General features: G+C 44.1%; 1 protein-coding gene across 2 annotated transcripts in view; it reads right to left on the reverse strand.

Annotated features, from left to right (window-relative positions):
- ADAMTS9 (ADAM metallopeptidase with thrombospondin type 1 motif 9) overlaps positions 1-23,729 on the reverse strand; it is a 161,006-nt gene that overhangs the window by 133,255 nt on the left and 4,022 nt on the right. For both annotated transcript variants that reach the window (XM_042979355.1, XM_007084435.2), the window contains exon 3: positions 21,498-21,660. In XM_042979355.1, the coding sequence (XP_042835289.1) occupies positions 21,498-21,660 (163 nt within the window). The remainder of the gene's footprint in view (positions 1-21,497; positions 21,661-23,729) is intronic.

Below are 23,729 nucleotides of genomic sequence, written 5' to 3' on the forward strand. Positions count from 1 at the left end.
AATGTAATTCGCCACGTCTTAAAATGATGCCGCTGTTGTCAAATTACATACAAAACCGAGTTCTACACCCTGTGGACTCCACGGGAGAAACTCAATCTGCACTCTCATCTAAATGACGAAGGACCTGAAATGAGCCTCCCCGGAAGCTTCCATAAATGCTCACTTAAAGTATTAGAAAATCAGGCATGGGTTTAAGGGAAACAATTGCCTATGACTCTTTTCATTTAGTAACAAAGTCCTGCTGGGATTTAAGTGGTTTCCATTCATTGTTCTTTGCCACAGACAAAGGAAGCGCCAACACAGGTACTGAGCTTCAGAGAATGGAAATGGAGATGTCTCATATACACCACTTTTGATATCCAAGGAGCTACAAAATAAAGAGGCCTGAGAGGTGGCGAGGCTAACAGACAATACAAAGGAACTCTAGAAAACGCATGACAAGGTTATTTTTCTATTACTGTCTTAAATAACTGTAACACGTGAAAGGTAAGAATAGAATCACTCCTCTTCGTCGTCATTGAATTTTTAATTAATTTACTTCAGGGCTCAGCTAAGGAAGTGGGTTGAATTCAGAGAGTATGAACGGGCCATTGGGGCCGTGATGGATAGGGCCGGAATAGCTCTACTCATTTCTGACTCTTGCCTAGGTACCCCGTCAGTTCTACACAGTCTTGCTGCTCAGAGTGTGGTCCATGGACCAGCACCATTGGCTGCTCCCACAAGCTTGTTAGAAACGTAGACTCTGGCCCCACTCTACACCTGATACATCAGGATCTCCATTTTAACAAGATCTCCAGGTGATTCATATTCATATGCATGTTTTGAGAAGCACGAGTCTGGAACATGGCTTGAAGCTTGTATTGCTGATGGAAATAATTCAATTTTAAAGTCATCAACCACACAATAAACAGAATAAGCATAAATGTGCCTGCCCAAACAGGCTTGGAGTAAAAACAGAACTTAATCAGTGATGTTGCCTCTCATCTCATAAATGTACTCCCAGGTTTGAATGCCACCATCTCGTAGCCTGAAACAGGCAACAGAATTGTACAATGGACAAGTATGCTTACCTAAGACACGAGTGCTAGAATTTATTACGCCAATAACAAAGATTAAACTATGAGTGGTTTCACATTTGAAGGGTTCACATATTTGACCATGAAAACCATTGCTAAAGCAACTGATGGAGGCCAAGATGTGTATTTTGCCCAAGATGAGTGTTTTAGCAGTTGTTACAATAGTGAAATTAGTTCATACTGTCAAACAACTTATACGCGATTCGGCCATAGATCACATAACTAGCCCAAAGTGTGATTCATAGCACAATTCAATATGACATCCTTTTGTTCAGGTCTCCTTCAAGTACATTCATATACGTTATACCCATGCCATATGGGTCATTGGGCTGTCCCTTTTTAAGTCATCAAATGACTATGGAATAGATATTAATCAAGTACCTACTATGGGCCAGGCATTGAACTAGGCTCTTTGGTGTATGTTACCTCACGCTTCCTTTTAGAATGAGAAAATTAACCTCTACTGAGGAAAATAAATCTCAACGAGATTGAGCAACTCGTCCAATGTCACACGCAAGAAGTGGCCATACAAGGTATGAGATGTGTGTTTGATCACTGCCCTGAAAACCGCTTTATCGGGGCGAGATTTCTCAAGACCTGGGGATTGAAATGGGCTCATGGTTTGGTTGCATCTCAACTGAAAAAAAGAGAGCACCTGGATATTTTCACAAAGACTAGCTCTTTACGGAGGCCATGTTGAAAATGGAATGCTTTTTAATATTAAGAAACTATGTCATTTACTTTATGAGAAACAAATAATCCTGGTTAATGTCTTCTGTAAAAGCTTAAGACAATTATTGAAATCAGTAAAGTTTCAAAGGTTTTAGAGTCTCTTTTTTTCCACTATTTTATGAATTTGTACTCTACTCTTTACTATTTTCTTTCATCTACATACAGTGGTTTCATGTTCTTTTCCTTTTCCAGTGTCTTAAGGAGAAGGTACGATTACTGATCTGAGATATTCTTTCTGAATAGAGCCATCGATGGTGCTAAAGTTCCCTCTAGCTCTGCTTTACCTGTAACCCAGACATTCTGATATGTTCTATCTTCATTCTCGTTCACCTCCAAGTATTTTCCAACCTCCCTTTTGACCTCTTGGTTATTTCAGCGTGGGCCGTTTACTTTCCACATTGCTTTGAGTTTCCCACTTTTTAAACGGTTTGGATTTTGACTTTCATCCCACTGTAGTCAGAGAAGGTGCTATGTATTACCTCTATCCTTTAAAATTTATTGAGTTTTTTTTATGGCCTAGCATATGATCTATTCTGGAGAATGTTCCTTGTGCACGTGAGAAGAATTTGTGTTCTGCTGTTGCTGGGTAAAGTATCGTATGGGTATCTGTTGGGTGTAGTTGGTTTACACTGTTGTTCAAGTTTTCTGTTTCCTGTCGATATTCTGCTTCCCTGGTCTAACCGTTATAGAATATGGGGTACTGAAGTTCCAAGAGTTACTGGTGAATTGTCCATTTCCCCCTTTATTTCTGTCGGTTTTTGCTTCATGTATCTTGGTGCTTTGTTATGAAGTGCATCTATATTCATTATGGTTAAATCTTCATAGTGAATTGGCCCTTTTTTAGAATTATAAAACACTCTGGCAAGCTTTACTGTATCAATAAAGTAATGTGAAAGCAGCCAGTCAGTATATGATTGCAGTCATATGAAATGTGACAACAGGCAGAGCGAAAGAGACAGAAAGTAGGTTAGTTGCTGGAGGTGGGGCAGGGGTGTGAGTGGTTGATAGCTAAAGGGTATGCTGTCTCTTTTTCAAGTGATAAAGATGTTCTAAAAGTGACTGTGATGATGGTCGCACATATCTGTGAATACGCCAGAAGCCATTAAATTGTATACTTCAAATGGATGAATAGGATGATAGGTGAATTAGATCTCAATAAAGCCGTTCCAGAGAGAAAATATGTCAGTTTGTGAAAAATAAATAATATTTACTTCAGGTCTTCCTTAAGTATTTTGATTTATCAGGTTTAGTTAGAGAAAAGTATACCTGCAGTGAGAAAACCACTCAGGAAATGCTGTAAAGAATTCACTCTTTCTGACCACTGAGCGGGGAAAATAAACTCTCAGAGAATCAACCATCAGGGGACTGGCACATGGAAAATCTGAGGAGGAACTGAGTCGGAGGAGGCACTAACTGGAAACAAAGTACACTTATTTAAATAACAAAGCTGAAGAAATCAGGCATTTAGTCACAAAGAGACTACAGTGTATAACAGAGAACAACACACGAAAATCCTAATATTCCTGGAAGACATTTCATTCACAAGTAATCTGTATATCAAAGAAATAATTCAGTAGGCTTTATGTGGCATGAACAAGCAGGAATAAAATGACTTCTTTGGAATCAAAAACAACATCTTCTCATAGATAATACATCTGATCTTTTACCCTAATCAGTTAGAATCCTATTTGATGACCTAATTGGCTCGACTAATTCCAACCACATTATCCATTTTAACAGGCAAATTTTAATTTAACATTAAAAAATAGTATGAGCTTTAAAGATTCAGGTATTCATAATGACTAAAATGCATGGACGTTGTTTTACTGAGAACTGAAAACACAGGAACTGTAACGTGCATACCTACAAATAGAATTTGTAATAACAGCCAAGGATTTCCGCCAAGGGACGTACAGGATAAAAAGAAAGTTGTCCACATTTCTCTTTTATGACCTGGTCGCATCATAGAACTGAGCCTAGTGTTTCCAATTTGCAATGTTACTTTGCTACCAGTTTTATCAGAATGGGCTCCACAGTGAAATTTCACCCTGGTGGAAAGCACAGGACAAAAGGCACATTTTTGCTCTTCTGTCCCCTCCTCCCACCACTCCCCCCAAGAAGCTTTACATGTATTAGTACTTTTTGTTGAGATATAATTTGTATACCATAGAATCCACCCTTTCAAAGGGTATAATTCAGTGGTTTTCTTGAGCATATTCATAAAGTCGTGCAACCACCACCATTATCTGATTTCAGAACATTTTCATTGCCCCATAAAGAAGTTCTGTACCCATTAGTGGGCACTCCCCATTGCCCTTCTCCCTCTAGCCCCTGGAAATCACTAACTTATGTATCTATGGATTTGCCTACTCTCTCATGTCATACGGACGGAGTCATACACGACGTGGCCTTTTGTGACTGGCTTCTTTCACATTTTATTTATTCGTTTCTTAATTGGCGGCATTTGGGTCTAACAATCCAACTGGGTAATTCTACTAGGACCATGGGTGTACAAGTTTTTGTGTGACCATGCTTACGTCTCTCTTCGGTATGTACCTAGAAGGAGAATTGTTGTGCTTATCATTTGGAAGAACTGCCAGCTTGTTTTCCAAAGTGGCTGTACCATTCTCTTGCCTCTTCTTAAAGTTCAAATATGACACTCAGAAATAGGAGATCATTTTTTCAAGATGGTTCTCCTTCGAGGATTCCTCAAAAACTCATCACATTCACTTAACGAAATAACTTAGGAGCCACCCGTACGCCTTCAAATCTTAAAACAGTGCGTTGAGCAGAAGAAGATATACCGTTGTCAAATAAGCACACGAAACTACGCTCAGCATCGTACATTATCAAGGAAATGCAAATTAAAACAACATGAAGATATCGCCACATGTCATTTACAACGGCCAAAATCTGGAACACGGACAACGCCAACTGCTGGCAAGGATGTTAACAACGGGAACTCTCATTCATTGATGGTGGGAATGTAAAATGGTACAGCCACTTTGGAAGACAGTTTGTCAGTTTCTTACAAAACGAACCATACCACATTATGTACCAATCAAGCTCCTTGGTATTTACCCAGAGGATTTGTTCACAGAAAAACCTGCACATGGAGGTCTATGGCTCCTATTCATAATTGCTAAACTTGGAAGCAACCGAGATGTCCTTCAGTAGCTGAATGGATAAATAAACTGTGACACAGCCAGACAATGGAACAGTATTTAGCGCTAAAAAGAAATGAGCTAGCAAGCCATGTAAAGACATGTAGGAACCTTGAATGCATACTGCTAAGTGAAAAAAGCCAATCTAAAAAGGTTATACACTGTACTGACTCCAACTATGTGACATTCTGGAAAAGGAAAACCATGGCGAAAGTAAAATATCAGTGGTTGCCAGAGGCTGGGGCACGAAGGGATGGGTGGGCAAAGCAGAGAGGATATTTAGAACAGTGAGAATACTGTGTATGAAATCATAATGATGGATACATGTCATTTTATGCATTTGTCCAAATACAGAGAATATAATTTTTTTTTAACTTTTTTTAAATTTATTTTTGAGACAGAGAGAGACAGAGCATGAACGGGGGAGGGGCAGAGAGAGAGGGAGACACAGAATCGGAAGCAGGCTCCAGGCTCCGAGCCATCAGCCCAGAGCCCGACGCGGGGCTCGAACTCACGGACCGCGAGATCGTGACCTGAGCCGAAGTCGGATGCTTAACCGACTGAGCCACCCAGGCGCCCCCAAATACAGAGAATATAAAACACCAAGAAGAAATCATAATATAAATATGGACTTTACGTGATTAAGATATAATCATTATGGTATATCAATGTAAATTCATCAACTGTAACAAATGTACCCTCTGGTGAGAGATGTTGATGGTAGGGGAGGCTATACAGGCCCGAGGGTAGGGGATGTATGGGAAATTTCTGTACCTTCCTCTCATTTTGCTATTAAAACTGCTCTATAAAATACACTTAAGACAAAAACAAACAAACAAAAACCACGAAAAAGCATAATGAAATGCACATTTGCCTTCAGAGAAAAGTGCAATATTTTGCAGTCTCCACCCTTGCATGCACAAAGAAACAAATGAGGCTGGTTAAACAGCTGGAGGGGGCAGGGGTGTGTTTCCTAAGGCCACATCATAAGCACTCAAGTTGTAACATTTTGTAACAAGAAGATGAGTTAATATTGGCTTTTCCAACTGCTTTGCGTTGCTGACTACTAAGCGGAACCAGTGATGCTTACACCAGCACAGTGTTCCAAGATCTCACCGGCTGAAGGGAGCACGCTTCAAGCCCTATTTGACTTTGGGCAAGTATCCCACCCTCCCGCCAATGCCCACCTTTCACTCTCCATTCTCTCACTTATAAAGCTCAGTAAGAACAGTACCCATTTCATAGACTTGTCTGAGGAATAGTTGGAGGTCATGCACATAAAGTGCCTAGCACATAGGAAGGAACCAGTAAGTAGAGTTATTCTTTCTATTCTTTTTTACAAGTCATAAAGGACTTAAAGGAACCATTTAAGGGAGAGTGACTACATAAAAACAATTATCTGGGGTACAGTGACAATTCCAAAGATATAAGCTATTTGTACCCTTAAATGATCTTTTCTAAGTCACTTCTCTGGACCTCAGTTTCCTGACCTCTTAAATGGGCATGTCAGGGCATGCTCCTATGTTACAGTGGTCTTGAGAATTAAATAACAAAGTACATAGAACATTCCTTATATGTTACATGTGGAATTTTAAAAAATTACTTCTGGAACACCTAATTTGTGAAGGTAGTGAGCTAGGTAAGTTGAAATAAACAATATCAAAAACAAAACAAAAATAAAACTTGGGGCCAATCCTTAAAAAAATTATATTATAAAAATTCAAGATGGCGGGACGCCTGGGTGGCTCAGTCAGTGAAGCATCTTGGTTTCGGCTTAGGTCATGATCTCATGGCTCATGGGTTCAAGCCCTGCATGAGGTTCCGGGCTGACAGCAAGGGGCCTGCTTGGGTTTCTTTCTCTCACCCTCCCCCTATGCCCCTCCCCTGCCTGTGTTCTCTCTCTCTCTCAAAATAAATAAATAAACTTAAAAAAAAACAACAACAAATTAAGATGGTTTCATTATTTAAAACCTCACAGTAAAAAAAAAAAAAAACTGTAACATTTGGCTATTTTTGGTAAAAAATATTTTAAAGGCGCTTCATGTCACATTGCCATACAATAGAACGCATATGGCATTACAAAATAACTGGAATCATTTTAGAAACTAACATTCAAGCCTTGTTATTCAGCAGTCACTCAATGAGAGTTTCATGTCCGCCGGGGTTGGGCTAAGGAGACCCAAACGTTAACTTTAACAGTTGGGAAGTTAATTATTGCTCTCTATTTTCAGAAGGTTTATCAAAATTTAACTGAACTTCCTTAAGGCACTGAGCCACCTTGTGACCTCATGGTCTAAGTGGGCAGAGAAATCATAGCACAGAACCAAAGGGAAGACTATGCCTCCCTTCTGCTCCACCTTGGCCTGGCAGCCAAAGGAAACCGGACAGGAATCTGTGGGTCCTGCTCCTGGCTTCTGGAGGCAGACCAGCCCCGGTTTGTGGCCCTGCCCGAGCACTCCTATAACTGCCCTTTGTGCCTCAAAGCCTCAGTTCCCTCATCTGAAAAATGAGGATAATAACAGGATAACAACAAAAATGAGGATTATAACAACAATCGTAATAGCAACGACAGCACATTGAAGGGTAACTGTGAGGATAGAAAGAGAGGGTGTCCAAAACATCCTCAGTGCAAAGCACGGCATGCAGGAAAGACCCACTAAGTATTTAAGGTGATAATAATGATGAGTGATGTTTTTACTAGTCGTTTGCAACAGATCTCCTCTTTAGGAATTCGTGTGCTGATACTAAGGTTTCTCAAGGAAAACAGTTCTATTTCAGAAAGACTCTTCTACAGGAAAGAAGGGAGGGTGGGGGAGGGGACCAAAGGGTGAAGGGCCGGTCCCTGCTCCAGTGGGACATCCGGTCCAGTGACAAGCACACGCGCACTGATAGGGGGAAGACAGTCTGAGATGTCACGGGATGGAAACAAAGGCCACAAACGCTTCCATCTCTCAACTGACTCCAAGAGCCGATAACATACCGGGAAGAAAAAGGAGAGGCCAGTGGCATTGCCCAGACTGTCTTTGTTCTCGTCAGATCTAAGATCTGCATTACTCCCGTCTGTTCAAAGGGTTCATGAAGCCTTCAGACAGAGATTCGGTTGGAGAGAAAAAAGTCTATTGGGACCAGAGGACGATGGATAAACAAGACCCATGGCGGGGGCGGGGGGGGGGGGGGGGAAGGTAAAACATAAAAAGAAAAACGGCCATAAAACCAATGAATGTTCTAATAATAAAGAACAATGAGTTTCCAGCAACTGGGTATGGAAGGAGCTGGGGGGTGGAGGGAAGACTGTCCTGGATGAATGAAAACTCACCAATGTTTAATTTTTTTAAAGGTCCTCAACTTGCTGGCTTTAAAAGCAAGAGTGAATCCCCAGATACTCACTGGGATATGTCAAACCCATTTCTCTGTACAAACGGTGAGCTTTGGGGAAAACACAAATGGCGCGCACAGTGTCTCGTGATGCTCTGTGCTCAGTGCCGGCAGGGAAATACGTGCAAAGGGCAGTGGTGGAAGACAGTTTGCTAAAACTCCTTTTGGCTGGCCAGAACCTTTGTGAGCTATGTTTCCCTGAGAGTGGTTCATGGGACATTAGTCCCAGAACATATTTCCAGAACCGAATAATGTAGGTTTGCAAAACATTACATGCAGCATTTCCATCTGGGACTTTCTCCATGCTCATTAGCATTTTAAGAACGTCAAGTCTTGCAGGGAAGAACCCAGTGTACATTTGTTGAACCACATAAGAGGGAAACTTACGGGCTCTTGGCGAGGTTACAGGGCAGGTGAGGGGGACTGACTCAGTCCTGGAAAGACAATGGAAAGAAGTGTATTGAGGAACTTTCCTCTGGACAGGGGCCGGTGGGGGGGGGAGGGCGGTGGCAGAGAAGGGGATGCCATTGGAAGAAAACACTTGAGAAGCTTTCTTGCAGAGTTCAAGGGGCTCGGGTGGGTTGTGGGCTGTGGGTGGTGGGAGGCACATCTGAGGGTCATCACACTATCTTCCAGCGGGTGGGTGCCTCCAGCCAAATGGGGAGACTCGGGGCACTACACCCAAAGGCCCAGCTTCCGCATTCAACAGCCTGCACCTCATTCAACAAAAGCAGTAACAAGGGGCTCCTGGCACAGTAACGCTGGCTGACATTTGTTGAGTGGGTTTCTCTGTGTCAGGGGCTCTTCTAAGCACTTCGTATCGATTAACTAGATCATTCCTCCAAGCAACCAGATATGGGAGGGACTAATTCTATCTGTTTCAAAATGAGGAAACTGAGTCATACTTGAAATAACTTGAGAAAATATTTAAAGACTATCTATTTGACGCAGTATAACATGCTGAACATACCCAGGCCTGCATGTCACTAAGAGACTGTTTGGTTTTACTATTAATATCCTGCAAAATACTCTTCTGGAAATGTTGGTTTTGACTCATTCCATTCTCTCCGCAGTAAGGGGAGCCTGGCCTTTCTGGCGGTGGGGTGCCAGCCGCCCACAGCCACCCTGTGCTATCTGCAGCCTGCTTTGGATGGCCGCCTCCCAGGCCCCTTTGTGACACAACTTGGGACCTTCTAGGCCAGCACTTTCCAGAAGAAATAAAATGTGAGCCACACATGGAAGTTAAAATTTTCTAGTAGCACATCTTAAAAACACCAAAAGGAACAGATGAAATTAATTTTGATGATATTTTCTATTTAACCCCATATATCTAGAATATTATCATTTCAACATGTGGCACTAGGCCACATTTCAAAGGCTCAGGAGCCACATGGGGCTGCTGGCTGCCATTATAGGACGGTCCTTTCAAGGTGCTCGCAGAGTGAATACCGGATCCAACATGCTGTGCCAGGGAAGTGTGGGCTTGGGACTCAGAAGGACCTGCGTTTAAAATTTTTTTTTTTTCAACGTTTATTTTATTTTTGGGACAGAGAGAGACAGAGCATGAACGGGGGAGGGGCAGAGAGAGAGGGAGACACAGAATCGGAAACAGGCTCCAGGCTCCGAGCCGTCAGCCCAGAGCCCGACGCGGGGCTCGAACTCACGGACCGCGAGATCGTGACCTGGCTGAAGTCGGACGCTTAACCGACTGCGCCACCCAGGCGCCCCAAAGGACCTGCGTTTAAATCCCAGTTTCTCCACATTCAAGCTGTGTGACTTTAGGCAAGTCATTTAAGGTCTTTGTGCCTCCGTCTTGTCATCTGTGAAATGGGGATAAGGAGAGTTCCTCCCTAACAGGGCAGTGGGGAGGATTCAATGACTTCATACACACAGAGGAACGACACAGGGCCAGGCTGTGTAAAGGCTCTGAGGGCCTTGGTTCTGGGGTGCCTCGTGACTAAAGATGAGCAGCCCGAAGGCTGCAGAAAAGAGGTGGCCCCAGGGCTTGCTGCTATCTGACCTTTCACTGCAGCAGCAGTGGCTCTCCAGCTGAATGTGGTGCCTGTGGGGGGTCGAGGTATCCCTCCTCTGTCAGAGATTAAAGAGCAGTTGGCCCTGCAACTCTTTAAAAAGGCTTCTAGGCAACTCCTCAGGGGCATATCTCCCACATTCCTTTGATACACATCTCCCAGTTTACACACGACTGAGGACTAGCTTCCACACCACAGCCCGGACTACACATCCTTTCTCCTCCTCATGTCCGTGTCTCAGCCACCACGGAAATGAGTGGTCACAGGGACACAGTCTAATCTGATTACAAGTAGAACCACCTGGAACCCTCCGCAGTCACAAGCCACCCTCCTGCAGCACCCTGGCCCAGCTCAGATGTTCTGTTGCTTTAAATTCAGCTGTTGCTTTAATCCCCTACATGAATTAAGAGCCTGTTATCTCTCCCTATAGCCTTGAGATAGCTTCCTAAAGGATCTCAGTAGTTTATTCCTCATTATCCTTACACATCAAATAAATCCAGTGATATTCCCAAATCTCATTTGAGGTGCACTTTGGAACATCGTCTTTCCAAGCGCGGCTTCCACCAACGGCCTTCCCTTGACCTGCAGCTTGGAAAGTACACAGGACGCAGAAGTAAGAGGCCTGTGCTCAGGGCCCAGTTTTTCATTCGCCCCACTTCCAAGATTACGAATCCCTTCAAAGTGCTGAGCCTTGATCCTCTCTGATCCAGAAAAAGAAGGAATGGAAAAGAAGTTCTCTCTCAAGTTCCTTCCAGTATTAAAAAATTGTGAGTTCTTATCTTTTATAAGATAAAAGCAAATAATGCTGAAAAATGAGCTCCTAGGATTCAACACAGGCTAAACCCACCAGAGTGTCCTCTCCTGGTCAACTGACACTTGGAAAGAGGGTGTCAAAGAGACAGCCAAACAGGGGGCAGGGTGGGAGGGTGGAAGGAGCCAGAGTAAATCCAGAGCAGAGAGACACCCACAGAAAAGAAGTGGGTGGCAGCTTATGTTCAAGGGAAGTGCAGTGTGTGTGTGTGTGTGTGTGTGTGTGTGTGTGTATGTGTGTGTGTGCGTGCATGTTTCCATTATTCACTGCACATTTTCTATTTGGCACCTGCTAAAACAGATAATAGTTGCTGAAAACCATTTCCATTCTCTCTAATCTAACTTAGAGTGGAAAGGCATCAAATGTGAGAATTAGGAAATTGGCTTACAAGAAAAAAAAAACAAAACAGCACATCATCAGGAAACTTTGGAAAAGCCTTAAACTGTCCCCGGAGCAACTTGGGACTAATGGAGTCCTGTCTCTCATTCCACACACCACAGGCCAACTGCTGTCTTCAACCCCCTGCTCTGATTCTAATGTCCCGCGAGAGATGAAGAGTAATAAATCAGCAAGCATTGCACCAACATTTACTCCTTGCTTTTGCTCCTTCTCGGACCCCACCACCTGCAGGTACACAAAGCATCGTATCTTGCATTTCCTTATGCTCCTTTTTGGGGTCTTCAGAATGCTTCATATTTATTGATTCGCAGCTGTACAGAATGCCCATGCAGAAGTCTGGCCCAGACAGGAGCCGACTTTGGCTACTCACAAATGGCTACAGTAACAATTCTGTAATGATCTGAGTATCAAAGAGAGCCTAACTTTGGCAGATACAAAGTTAAACCGTTTAAATCTCAACTGCATGATAAAATAGCCCTTCATTGAACAAGTGGGTTTATTCCCTCATACGAAGAGAACTAACAGATTCTACAGCATCTTACTTCAAAAAGACGGCCCATTCAGGTCAGATGAAGAGTCTGAGCTCCGCCCCGATGAACCCCAAATACTTCTTCCCTCTGTTAGTCTGCACGCCTGACCAATTTCCCTCTGGCCCTGACCAAAGCCTTCTGAAGTTTGTTACATCTCTTCTTGAGAAGGAGGCGTGCATCTAAACTTGTTTCAGGGGCTTACCTGGAAGATAAGCACATTGGCCAGGTATTCTATGACCCTTTTTTCCTCGACCGACAATGGGTTTCTGAAGCAAAGTGATAGGAACAACCAGGAATGATGACAGGTGAGAAGGAAATCAATCTGGGGCTCAAAGTAAAGCAGGGAGCCCTCATGCTATCTCTGGTTCCAGACGCTTACCAAAAGTGCCAAGACAGGAGGCAGGAAAGCAGGTTGTACATCACGGGGTCCTAATTTCGTGCCCAAACCTAACTTGCCACTTGACAATTCCCAATTGCAAACTGACTCTCACAGGCTTCCAACACAGGTGAGTACAATCCTTGAATGGTAGACAAGGGAGTCTTAGTAAATACTGTAAATCGAGGATCTTTCTATTGGTAGGTTTAAAAAAAGAAGAAGAAAGAGGGTTATCAAGGTACTCCAGATAAAGGGGCAAAAATCAACCCAACCAAGCTGCCTTTTGTGCTCAATGAAATTACTCTGATAAGTGGCTCATTCCTGGTAGCTTTGTTCTTGGTACCTGCTCTGGGTTTAGGGCTGACCCAGGTCTTTCGAATGGCTGCAAATGCAGACTGACCTTAGGACGACAAAGAGGAATCAGTGAATAAAAGAAGTGGAAAGGGGGGGAAAGACCGCGGGGAGCAAATCTAACCCAGAAGGAAAATCGTAATTTAATAAGGATGACACTGGCAAGGAAGTGAAAAGTTATTTAAGAGATAGAACAACCAGCCGCGACATGGGGAGCTGATTCAGATCACAGCCTAAACGAGTGGACTTGAAGGAGGCATTTCAGGGACAATTAGGAACGTTTTATAAACAGGCACCGTTCAGGTTATATGGAGCGATTATTGTTGATTTTGCTCAGCATGGTATATTTACATTACAGTTACGGAAGAAAGTATCCTCGTTTTTCAGAGATGTCCATGGGAGTATTCAGATAGAAAATGTCACGGTACCTGGGTTTCCTTTAAAATAGTCCAGCAGAGAGAAAAAATAAAAAGCACACATGGAAAAAAAAAAAAGCACACATTACGGGTAGATGGGTTCGTTTACAATTGCCTCCACCTGTTTAAGTGTGCTTATATGTTTCTTAATAACGTGCTTTTTAAAAGACACCAGGGAGGGTCGGGGGCCGGGGGGCATCTGGGTGGCTCAGTCAGTCAAGCGTCTGACTTTGGCTCAAGTCATGATCTCACAGTTCGTTGGTTGGAGCCCGGCGTTGGGTTCTGTGCTGACAGCTCAGAGCCTAGAGCCTGGAGCCTGCTTCGGATTCTGCGTCTCCCTCTCTCTCTGACCCTCCCTCCCCTCTCTCTAAAATAAATAAATAAATAAATAAATAAAAAGACATGATGGAAAAAATTGAAATGAAAGAAAAAAACACTGCCTGTATTAGAAGTTTCTTTTTTATTATCCTTTCATTTTGTTGTATAGCACTATTAACACTGATGTTTTTAAATGTTTTTATTTATTTTTGAGACAGAGAGAGAGCATGAGCAGGGAAGGGGCAGAGAGAGAAGGAGACACAGAATCGGAAGCAGGCTCCAGGCTCTGAGACATCAGCACAGAGCCCGATGTGGGGCTCGAACTCACAGACTGTGAGATCATGACCTGAGCCAAAGTCGGACGCTTGACCGACTGAGCCACTCAGGCACCCCAACACTGATGTTTTTAAAAAGCTGCCACAAAGAAGATAAATCTGAGGGAAGAGGCTCAAGAATTCAGTTATTTAAAAAAGTAATTTTCTAGTAATTTGCAAAGAGAGAGGCCATTGCTTATTGCCTAATGCATCTGACTATGTATTAGATATAGTCATTGGAGAATATATCAAAGAGAAAAAAAGGTATACACACTGACGAGGAACAAAAAGGTGTAAGTGACAGGAAATTAAGCCAAAACAATAAATCCCAAATGGTGGAAACTATCTTTAAAGATTCAAACAGCCCTGTGTTTGAGGGCTGTTTCCCTTACACAGTGCGCACAAGTTCATTGACCGCTTGGAGTTCAGCTTTCTTATTTGTAAAAGGGAATAACTGAGGCATCTTCCTTGCAGGGAGCTGTTGCTGCAGGACTAACTGAAAGAACCCACGGTGTGCCCAGCACAAGGCTCCTTGACTGTTGCCCATTCTTACATTCACAGGCTGAACAGCCCAAAGAAAGGATGTGAAGATACAGAGGGTGTGTGGGAACACGAAGGCAGGCCGGCTTCTCACAGAAGTAACTAATTAGCCAACAACCACTGACCTGCCTGAGCCCGGGCAGGAGCGTGAGGTCAGCCAATGCTTCTGTCGCATCCTGGAACCCTCAAGCTGTCCCAGAATTGTTTACCTAAAGCCCCCCTCGGAGGTCTGCCCTTAGCTCTGTCTCTCACTCCATTTGGGCCCAACTCTCAGGGCAGCTAATCTAATCAGCTAATCTATGCTAAATTATTAATGGGATCCCAGAGGTTAATGAGTAACAAGGATACTCTCCAACAGAGGCAAGCTGCAGACCAAGGCCTCAGCGAGTCATTAGAGTCTCGGTGGGAATTCCGGGCATCAGGCAGCCCTCCTCCAATCCTATCAAATTATAGGCAAGCATGTTAAAAATCCTGCCAGCAAAAGTAATCCATAACCGAATGCAAACGAATCAACAAAGGACAGAGCAAAAAACCCTCCAAGTACACCAGCACAAAATGGTTGTAGGCATTGGTGTGTTTTCAAGTTTTGTGTCCTTGGGCAAGCCCACTGGATGCACTTCTCTGTGTCCCCATCGTGCCATGTGCACCACGGAGGTCGAGGTAAGGATTAAATTACACAATCCATGTAAAGCACTTGGAACAGTGCCTGCCACACAATACATGCTCAACAAATGTCAGCCGTTGTTGATATCATTTGGACTTGTATATTCAATGGAGTTAGGCCCACAGTGCAACACGCTGGAATTAGATCGGGGTTCAAATGTCAGGCCCACTTCCCACTAGCTGTGTGACTTTGCACAAGCGGTTCGGCCTCTCTGAGCTGTAATTTTCTCAAATGTAAAATAAAGATGATAATACCTACCCTATAGGGTTGATGAACAGATTTCAAGTGCTAACATATGGAATGTGGGTAGCACACATAAAGCCCTAACAAAGGATGTCTTGAACCATCATCTTGTGTTTTCCAGCGTTTTTGACTGCACCCTTGGGAGTCAGACCAACAGGTGACCAGACATTCTAGTGGACAGAGTCTCCAGTGCCTCATGGAGACTAAGCCATGGTAATCCCTGGGTATGTCCAACAGGCACAAGGCAGTTTAGCTGGGTTGAGATGGAGCCTCAGCTTTGATCGGTCCCGATGTCCCAAGGAAGTACACACAAGGCAGGATTTTCATCTGTCCGGCTACTAAGACTGTCTAATTAAAAAAAAAAAAAAAAAAAACTGCATGGGATCATGGCTTGGCTGTCGATATCTGGTGACAAATGCCACGGGGCTACAAAATAATTACATGCCAGTATCCTCGTTTCTCTTTTAACTGTATCTTCTGATTATAAAATTACTATAGAATTATGTCAGAAATATAGGCATTTAAAATAAAAAGACAAATGTTGCCTATGTTCCTGTCAACCACAAACAATCCCTTTTTAATATTTCGGCGCATACCGGGGGCACCTGGGTGGCTCAGTCAGTTAAGCATCCCACTTCGGCTCAGGTCCTGATCTCATGGTAAGTTCGAGCCCCGCGTTGGGCTCTGTGCTGACAGCTCAGAGCCTGGAGCCTGCTTCGGATTCTGTGTCTCCCTCTCTGTCTCTTCCCCACTCACACACTGTCTCTCTCTCCCTCTCTCTCTCTCTCAAAGATAAGTAAACATTAAAAAAAAATGTCTGTGCATACTGCTTCAGATTTTTCTCAATACACACATATACCACCACACTGTTGCCGTTTTAAAAAAATGAGATCATACCACACCCACTAACTTATCATCTGCTTGTTCACTATATGTATATATGTATATATACACATATACATATATACATATATATACATACATATATATACCTATACACATACATATATATATGTGTGTGTGTGTGTGTGTGTGTATTTGTTAACATAAATCTGTATGCTTATTTTTGATGGCTGCATAGGAATCCATGAAATGTATACCTCATGAATATTTGATCTATCCTCCGACTGAGAGGCACTTAGGGTTTTCCATCCTGCTGCTATAATAAACAACACCATACTAAGTATTCTCCCACAAACATCCATACACAATTGTCCAATTGTTTCCTTAGAAGTGGCTTCGATGGGTCAACGAGTATATAATTCTTAAATTCCTTAAATAAAACAAAACAAAAGCAGGCTTGCCGAGATGGGAGGGCGAGAGAGGTATTCTAATAACGGAAAAACACTGTTGTTTAGGCCCAGGCAAACAAAACAGCCTTGTGTCGGCCTTCTCCCCTGCCTTTCTCTCTCTCTCATCTACCAGGAAGCACGTCTGTCTCACTGATAAGAGCAACTAAATCCTCTTGTGCAAAATTCAGAGTCAAACGCAGAGTGTCCGTGAGACAGAACTTGGGGTTTCATCTGGAAAAGCCACGTGAAGGATCAGCAGGAAGCGGCTTGTAAAAGGCAATAAGCTCCTGAATGGCTCCCCTGAGCTTGCCACTTGGTCCCCCTGGTGTGTGGGGCACACAGGCCGTCAGCTCGATGAACCCTACTGAGGACCCGCTGCGTAGGGGACCCTGAAATGACAAGGGCATGCCACAGGAGGCAGAAGATGCCCACAGCCCATGCGGAAGCCTGAGCAACTTACAAACAGGATGACAATCACAGATAAATCCAGACACACTCAACTGGCCCAAACGTATACACATAGACATAACCAATGATGCCACAACAGAGACATTCTCGCGAGGGCAGCCACCAGGCCGAGAGGAACTTGCAAGAGATGAGTTTTTACAATGCTGCATTAGGTACAGAAAAAAAAGCAGCTGAGAGAAAGGGCTCTCGGCCCCACCACTTGCTGGCAGGGTGACCTTGGGCAAGTCCCATAAGCCCTTTATGACCTGGTTACCAAGAAGCTCTAAGCTTAATCACGGGAACCCGATTAGCTCTGGGTTTTGGTATTTTGAGTTTTCCTTTCCTTGCTGTGTTGTTTCAATTTCTATTTTCATGATTCTTCTTTCTAGCCCACCATTCAGTGATTGCCTACCATCTGCTAAACACTGTCCTGGGAGCTTTCATTATTTCATACTCATTTAGTCCTAACTACACCCTTGAAAGGTATGTGTTATTCTTACTTTATGCTCTAAATATGCTGGAGGTCACACGGCTGACTGGAATAAAGATGGTTCCTGGTTTTATCCTCATGGCACAGAGGGGTTAGTAAATACGTTGAGGCTGAATGAACACATGAATGAATAAATTAAGTTGTTGACTCCCATCTGAACCCATGAAATTTTCACTACATAAGACTCCCTTCTGCACGTGTCTTTTTAACATCATTTATCTCAGAATCTGTTCCTTGAAAATCAGATATACATCAAGAATCAGACATGAACAGGACTCACAATCCATCTGTAGGGAGCAGTGTGACAGTCACAGTGCCTGGCCCTGGGCAGACTCCCAGCAGCCAGCAACTAAAGGGTTAAGGCCCAGCTCAGCAGGGGACTTCCAGGAGCCTGCTCCAAGGCTAGGGCTATCTTAAATTCTGAGGGGCTGGTGTTGAATGTATAGAGTATCACTCCTAGAAATAAGTAACTTAACATCCCAGGACTACAGTTTACTCATCTGTACAGAATATTCGTTTGTTGGCCTAGAGCTAACAATTTAAATTTTCCTCCAGAAAATCTTCTGTCATCCTAAGAGAAGAACTAGAAAGCAGTGATGAAGAACACCAAGGGTGCCTGGGGGGCTCAGTTGGTTGAGCATCCGACTTCAGCTCAGGTCAGGAGCTCAAGGTTCATGAGCTTGAGCCCCATGTCGGGCTCTCTGCTGTCACAGACCTGCTTCAGATCCTGTCTCTGTCTTTCTCTCTGCCCCTCCCTGGCTTGCAAGCACCTCTCCCCCACCGGCATGAGCGCTCTCTCTCTCCCCTTCTCAAAAGTAGACACTAAAGTGGGTCACCATGAAAACGAAACAGAACAAAAGAACCCCAGGTCCCAAAGCAAGTGGCAAGCAAGGGATAGTGGTTATTGCCTTAAATCCCACGTTAGCACGAACTCTCACGTTTATCTGAACTTCTGGGTCCCGTAGAGCACTCGGTAAATCCCAGGTTTCTTGCTCCTTCTCACCAGCCCGAGACAGAGGTTGGTTTTATTGTTGTTGCTGTTGTTTTAAAGAATCTGCGTTTGTTTGAGGTTCCCAGGATACTTCTAAAGTTTACTCTGGGCTACCAACCACTGCTCTGGGGAGAAATCCCTACAGGTGAATGGATTGACACTGGTAGAGGATATTTTCTGCTCCGACCAGAGAGGCTTCTCCCACCCCCCACCTACTTTCACTCCCTGTGCACAGGCTACCTGGTTTTGAAGGTTTCCAAGACCTGCCACTCTGTTCCTCTAATGGCTGCTGGTGAATTGTGCCATATTCCGAAGTTCTCTCCAACTGTTCTGAGCCTCATGCATCTGTATTCAAACAAGGGTTGCAGAAGCAGCTGGAAGAGAGAAACCAGAATGGCAGCAACCAGTCCAGCAGCCACATTTGGAAGAGCCGATCAAACTGCTGGGCTCCTGATTCATCAGGAGTGAAGGAAAGGCAGCCATATTGGTCCCTGGCAAGGACAAATCAGAAGGAACACTAAGTTGGCACCAGTGATTTGGATGGTGGCACACAGAGGCCGCCAAACCCATAATGACTAGAACGCAAATAACTCCTGTGAAAACTTGAGGCATCTTCCCTTGTCCTCCATCTGCACCTTTCGAGAGTCCCCCGTTCTTTCTGTTTTCAACAGGACTTGACAATGACTCGTCCTCTAGCCCAGGAAACCAAATGTCCGTTGACTCAGGTAATTAACTTTTAAAAAACGAACTCTGAGGGTTTTCTGAGTGAGAGCGTCAAGTAAGACTTCTCTCTCTTTCTGTCACAGCCAACGCGCGCACGCACGCACACACACACACACACACGTGCACAGACAAAATGGGTCACGGGATAAGACAGACATGGGCTGTCATGATGAAGTAGCTGTGAGACCTGACCCAAGTTGCTTCGTCTCTGCTCCTCTGCCAGGTACGATGGGGGTAAGAATGGCACCCGCCCCACAGGGTTGTGGTAAGGATTCAGGGAAGTCGTGAAGGGAAAGGGTTTTGCACAATGCCAGTGCAGAATAGGACCTTCAGAGCCGAAAGGCTTTTGTTTGTTGGTTTAGTTTTGTTTTAAATCTTGGTTTGCTGCCACTTTAGGGCAGAAGAATGTCACCAGGTGCCACTGTTCAATAAACTGATCAATGAACATACCAGTTGGGTATCTTTCAAACATATATTAGTAAGATAAAAGGGGAGGAATCACATCTTTCCTCTCTATCACACGCTATATATAGGTTTGTATACATATATAAGATGAACACTTGCTAATTCTGATATGGGAAGTCAAGAAGCAAAGGACACTGTTCTTACGAGCGGGGTCCAAACAACGGGATGACATCTTGCCGCTAAAGTTAATGGCAGCCAGGAAGGGTGCAAGTTGCTGGCACTATTTTTTCTGAGCACACCACTCCTTCAACCGGCTCTCCCTCGCCCTGGCTCTCCAGTGAGTCTAACTGACACGCTATTTCACTTAGATTCCATTTAGCCCTGGCAGTGGGAACACGGTGCGACATGAGCTACCACACCACACAACTTATGACTTGACTACTCCAGGTCATAAGGAGCCAACGTTATCTTTCACTGAAAGATTTCACTTTAGAAATCACAATTCCAGGACGCAATAGGATACCACCGTGTCACAGCGGAAGAACCTGATACAGATATAGGATGAGATAAGGACTCACTTGGGAAGCATTTTGGGAACCCCCTGCCGGTTTTGAGCTCTATTTCGGAGATGCCAGAAAGACCCTGGGAGGTTATATGATTTAGAGAAGCAACTTTTAAAAAATAAAGAAGAGGAAGAAGGATAAAGTTTTAGAAACAGAAAGTTGGAAGAACAACAACAACAAAAAGAGTATTTTAACAAACATCCTAAAACAGGATCAAACTGAAGGACGATCTTTTTTTTTTTAATTTTTTTTTTAACGTTTATTTATTTTTGAGACAGAGAGAGACAGAGCATGAACAGGGGAGGGTCAGAGAGAGGGAAACACAGAATCTGAAACAGGCTCCAGGCTGTGAGTGGTTAGCACAGAGCCTGACGCAGGGCTCGAACTCACGGACCGCGAGATCATGACCTGAGCCAAAGTCGGACGCTTAACCGACTGAGCCACCCAGGCGCCCCTGAAGGACGATCTTTAGTGATAAGCTGAGAAAGTGACCAGGCTTCAAAGAGGGTGAAGAGTTGCCTCATGGCTAGAGACTGAGCAACACACACAAGCATAAGTTTTTCAAGGTGCCCAGAATGACACATGTCTGACAATGGCCAGGCACATTAGCGCAAAGCCTCAAGGAAACTGTCCAGCACGGGCAGGAGTCTAGGGGTGGGCGGATACGCATTTGACACAAACCCAGAAATGCCATCTACACTTCCATTTGCTTATTTCCCAAAGTCACAGAGCAACGGCGAAAACCGAAGTTGATGGGAAAAATTCCTATAAACACACAGAGGTTTTTCGGAGTTCCATTTGTGAGACTTTTTCACTTTTCATAACCCTACATGGTTAAAAAAAAAAAAAACAAATCCCTCATGAACAGAAAACACCAGAACACCCGGGGAACACGAGCGATGGCTGATTGAGGGTATGGCTGCAAGAGCCTGAAGACGTTACTAACGCTTGATCCTAAAAATCAGCAACTTCAACGAGAGGCAGCTTTGCCCACAGAGAGCTTGAAGCTAGTTGAGCTTGTACCCGAACTTGGTGAGTTCCCAGCTGTGCTACCTTGGACAACTTACTAAACCTCTTTTCAGCTTCCACACCTGTGCCATGGGGCTATACATACCTCGCTTGAAGACTGAATCCAAGACAACGTACGTGGTAGCACTTCGCAGCCTGTCAAAGAGCTACGTGTTTGTAGCGTGGCCACTAACCCATCTCGCAGAGCTGGGATCTCTGCTTAAGCGAGAAGGAAATACCTGAGGTGTCACACGCCTGCCTTCCTGTTGAGGGCTCTCCGTGCAGGATGCTGTGCCTATAGATAATGTGGGGTTTGTTTTGTTCCTCTTCGTCTTCTTGTTCATCAATGGACAGCAGTGGTTCAATAAAATAATCCCCATCATGGGACCGGAATGTGCCCAGCTGCAAATGAAGAGAGGGGAGAGGTTGATTTAATATAACTCAACCACAAGGAGGGAAAAAAAAGGAACATTGTCAAGTAGACAAGGTGCTGTTTCACCCAATCCCTTCCCCATGAGGGCTGCTCGAATGGAACTTGCTGCCGACATATTTGGAGAAGCAGTTTATTTTCAATCCGCCAGGCCAGGTCCGTACCTTCTTCATTTGACAACTGCTCTCCAAATCTGTTTCTAAGAAATCCTTCCCTGGTGCTCAAATTCTCATCACACTCACTTTTAAAGGAAAGAGAGCATTCTTCTTTGTGTTAAGATAGCCCGGAAACTTAGGGAAAAGTGTGAGCTTCCCAGGGAAAAGCTGACCTGTGGAGGCCTTATCATTAATTCAAATTCAGAGAGCATATACTGATCACAGGCACTCCACGTGGTGCTGCCTGTGACAGTGGCACATGAGCGTCTCTGCACCCCCTCCCTGTGCAATAGGGAGTGAAATGGTGCAAGGCCTGGAGTCAGGATGCCTTAGGTTCCCAACCCTGCCACTCACCCATCCACCCTGGGCAAGTTCCTTAATCGCTCTGAGTTTCAGCTTCCTTGTTCATCCATTGGTGATAAAAATACATTACTGTAAAGCCTTACTGTGCAGAATAAATGGGAAAATACATGGAAAGTGCTTAGCAAAAGGACCCTTTGTAAGGAACTGTAACACCTTAGTGGCTTTTTGTGTTGCTGTGTTAGCCTCTAACCGCCAGGACAGAATGTGTGTGGGGCACCTGGGTGGCTCAGTCCCTTGAGCGTCTGACTCTTGGTTTCAGCTCAGGTCATGATCTCTCAGTTCAGGAGTTCGAGCCTTGAGTGGGGTTCTGTGCTAACAGCTCAGAGTCTCGAGCCGGCTTCGAATTCTGTGTCTCCCTCTCTCTCTCTCCCTGTTCCCCACTCATTCTCTCTCTCTCTCTCTCTCTCTCTCAAAAAAAAATAAACATTAAATATATATATAAACAACTCTTGTGTTCTCTGAGCACACAGCAGGAAGCTTACTATAACACATGAAACCTACCAGAGACAGGTCATAAAGACTAGGAAAGAACTTGGGAGCTCATGTGATCTGACACCTTTGATTAGAAAAGAGGAAATGAAGACCCAGAGGGAGGAAGTGACTTGTCTAAAGTCCCTCTTCAGTGATACAGAAGCAGCTGAATCGTGCTTCAGGTTGAATCTTAACAGTGTCCAATGCTGAATCTAGAACTCAGGAATTTGGAGTTTAGTCCAGTACCTTTTTGGAAAGAACTTTGAGGGGCGTCTGGGTGGCTCAGTCGGTTAAGTGTCCGACTCCTGATTTTGGCTCAGGTCACAGTCTCACATGATCTTGTGAGATTGAGCCCTGCCTAGGACTTTGCGCTGACAGCACGGAGCCTGCTTGGGATTCTCTCTCTCTCTCTCTCTCTCTCTCTCTCTCTGTCTCTCTCTACTCCTCACCCACTTGTACCTTGTCTCTCTCTCTCTCTCTCTCTGTCTCTCTGTCTCTCTCTACTCCTCACCCACTTGTACCTTGTCTCTCTTAAAATAAACTTTAGTAAAAAAAAAAAAAGAATTTTGAAAGTCTTTTTAGGAACAGAGATTCAGTCTCTGGCCCATGGTTAGGAGCATGGGTCAGAAAGATAAGGTGGGAACCCCAACTCTGTCACTTAGTACGTAGGAGACCTAGGGCAAGCCTCCAACTCTCAAAGCCTCAGTGTCCTTCCTCATCTGTAAAATTGGTTGTTTTCAGAACTTGGCTGTTATGAGGATTTGGATGGGATGAGATGATGCATACAAAAAGTACTTATTACAGTGCAAGACACATAAGAGTCCAATAAATGTCATCCTTACGAGGTCAAATTAATTTTGTTGTCGATTCAGAGAAGAATGTTTGATCAAAGAGTAGTCCTTTCTTGGTTAAAGTGACCATTTATTCAAACATACGTACTAAGTACCTACAATATACAAGGCTCCAACAGGGGAGAGAAAGGCACCGATGTTGTCCCTGCTGCGAAGGAGGAAGGGGATAGATCATGTGTACCAAGAACCACAACACAAGAG

Source organism: Panthera tigris, chromosome A2, assembly GCF_018350195.1.
Source record: "Panthera tigris isolate Pti1 chromosome A2, P.tigris_Pti1_mat1.1, whole genome shotgun sequence".
Lineage (NCBI taxonomy): Eukaryota > Metazoa > Chordata > Mammalia > Carnivora > Felidae > Panthera > Panthera tigris.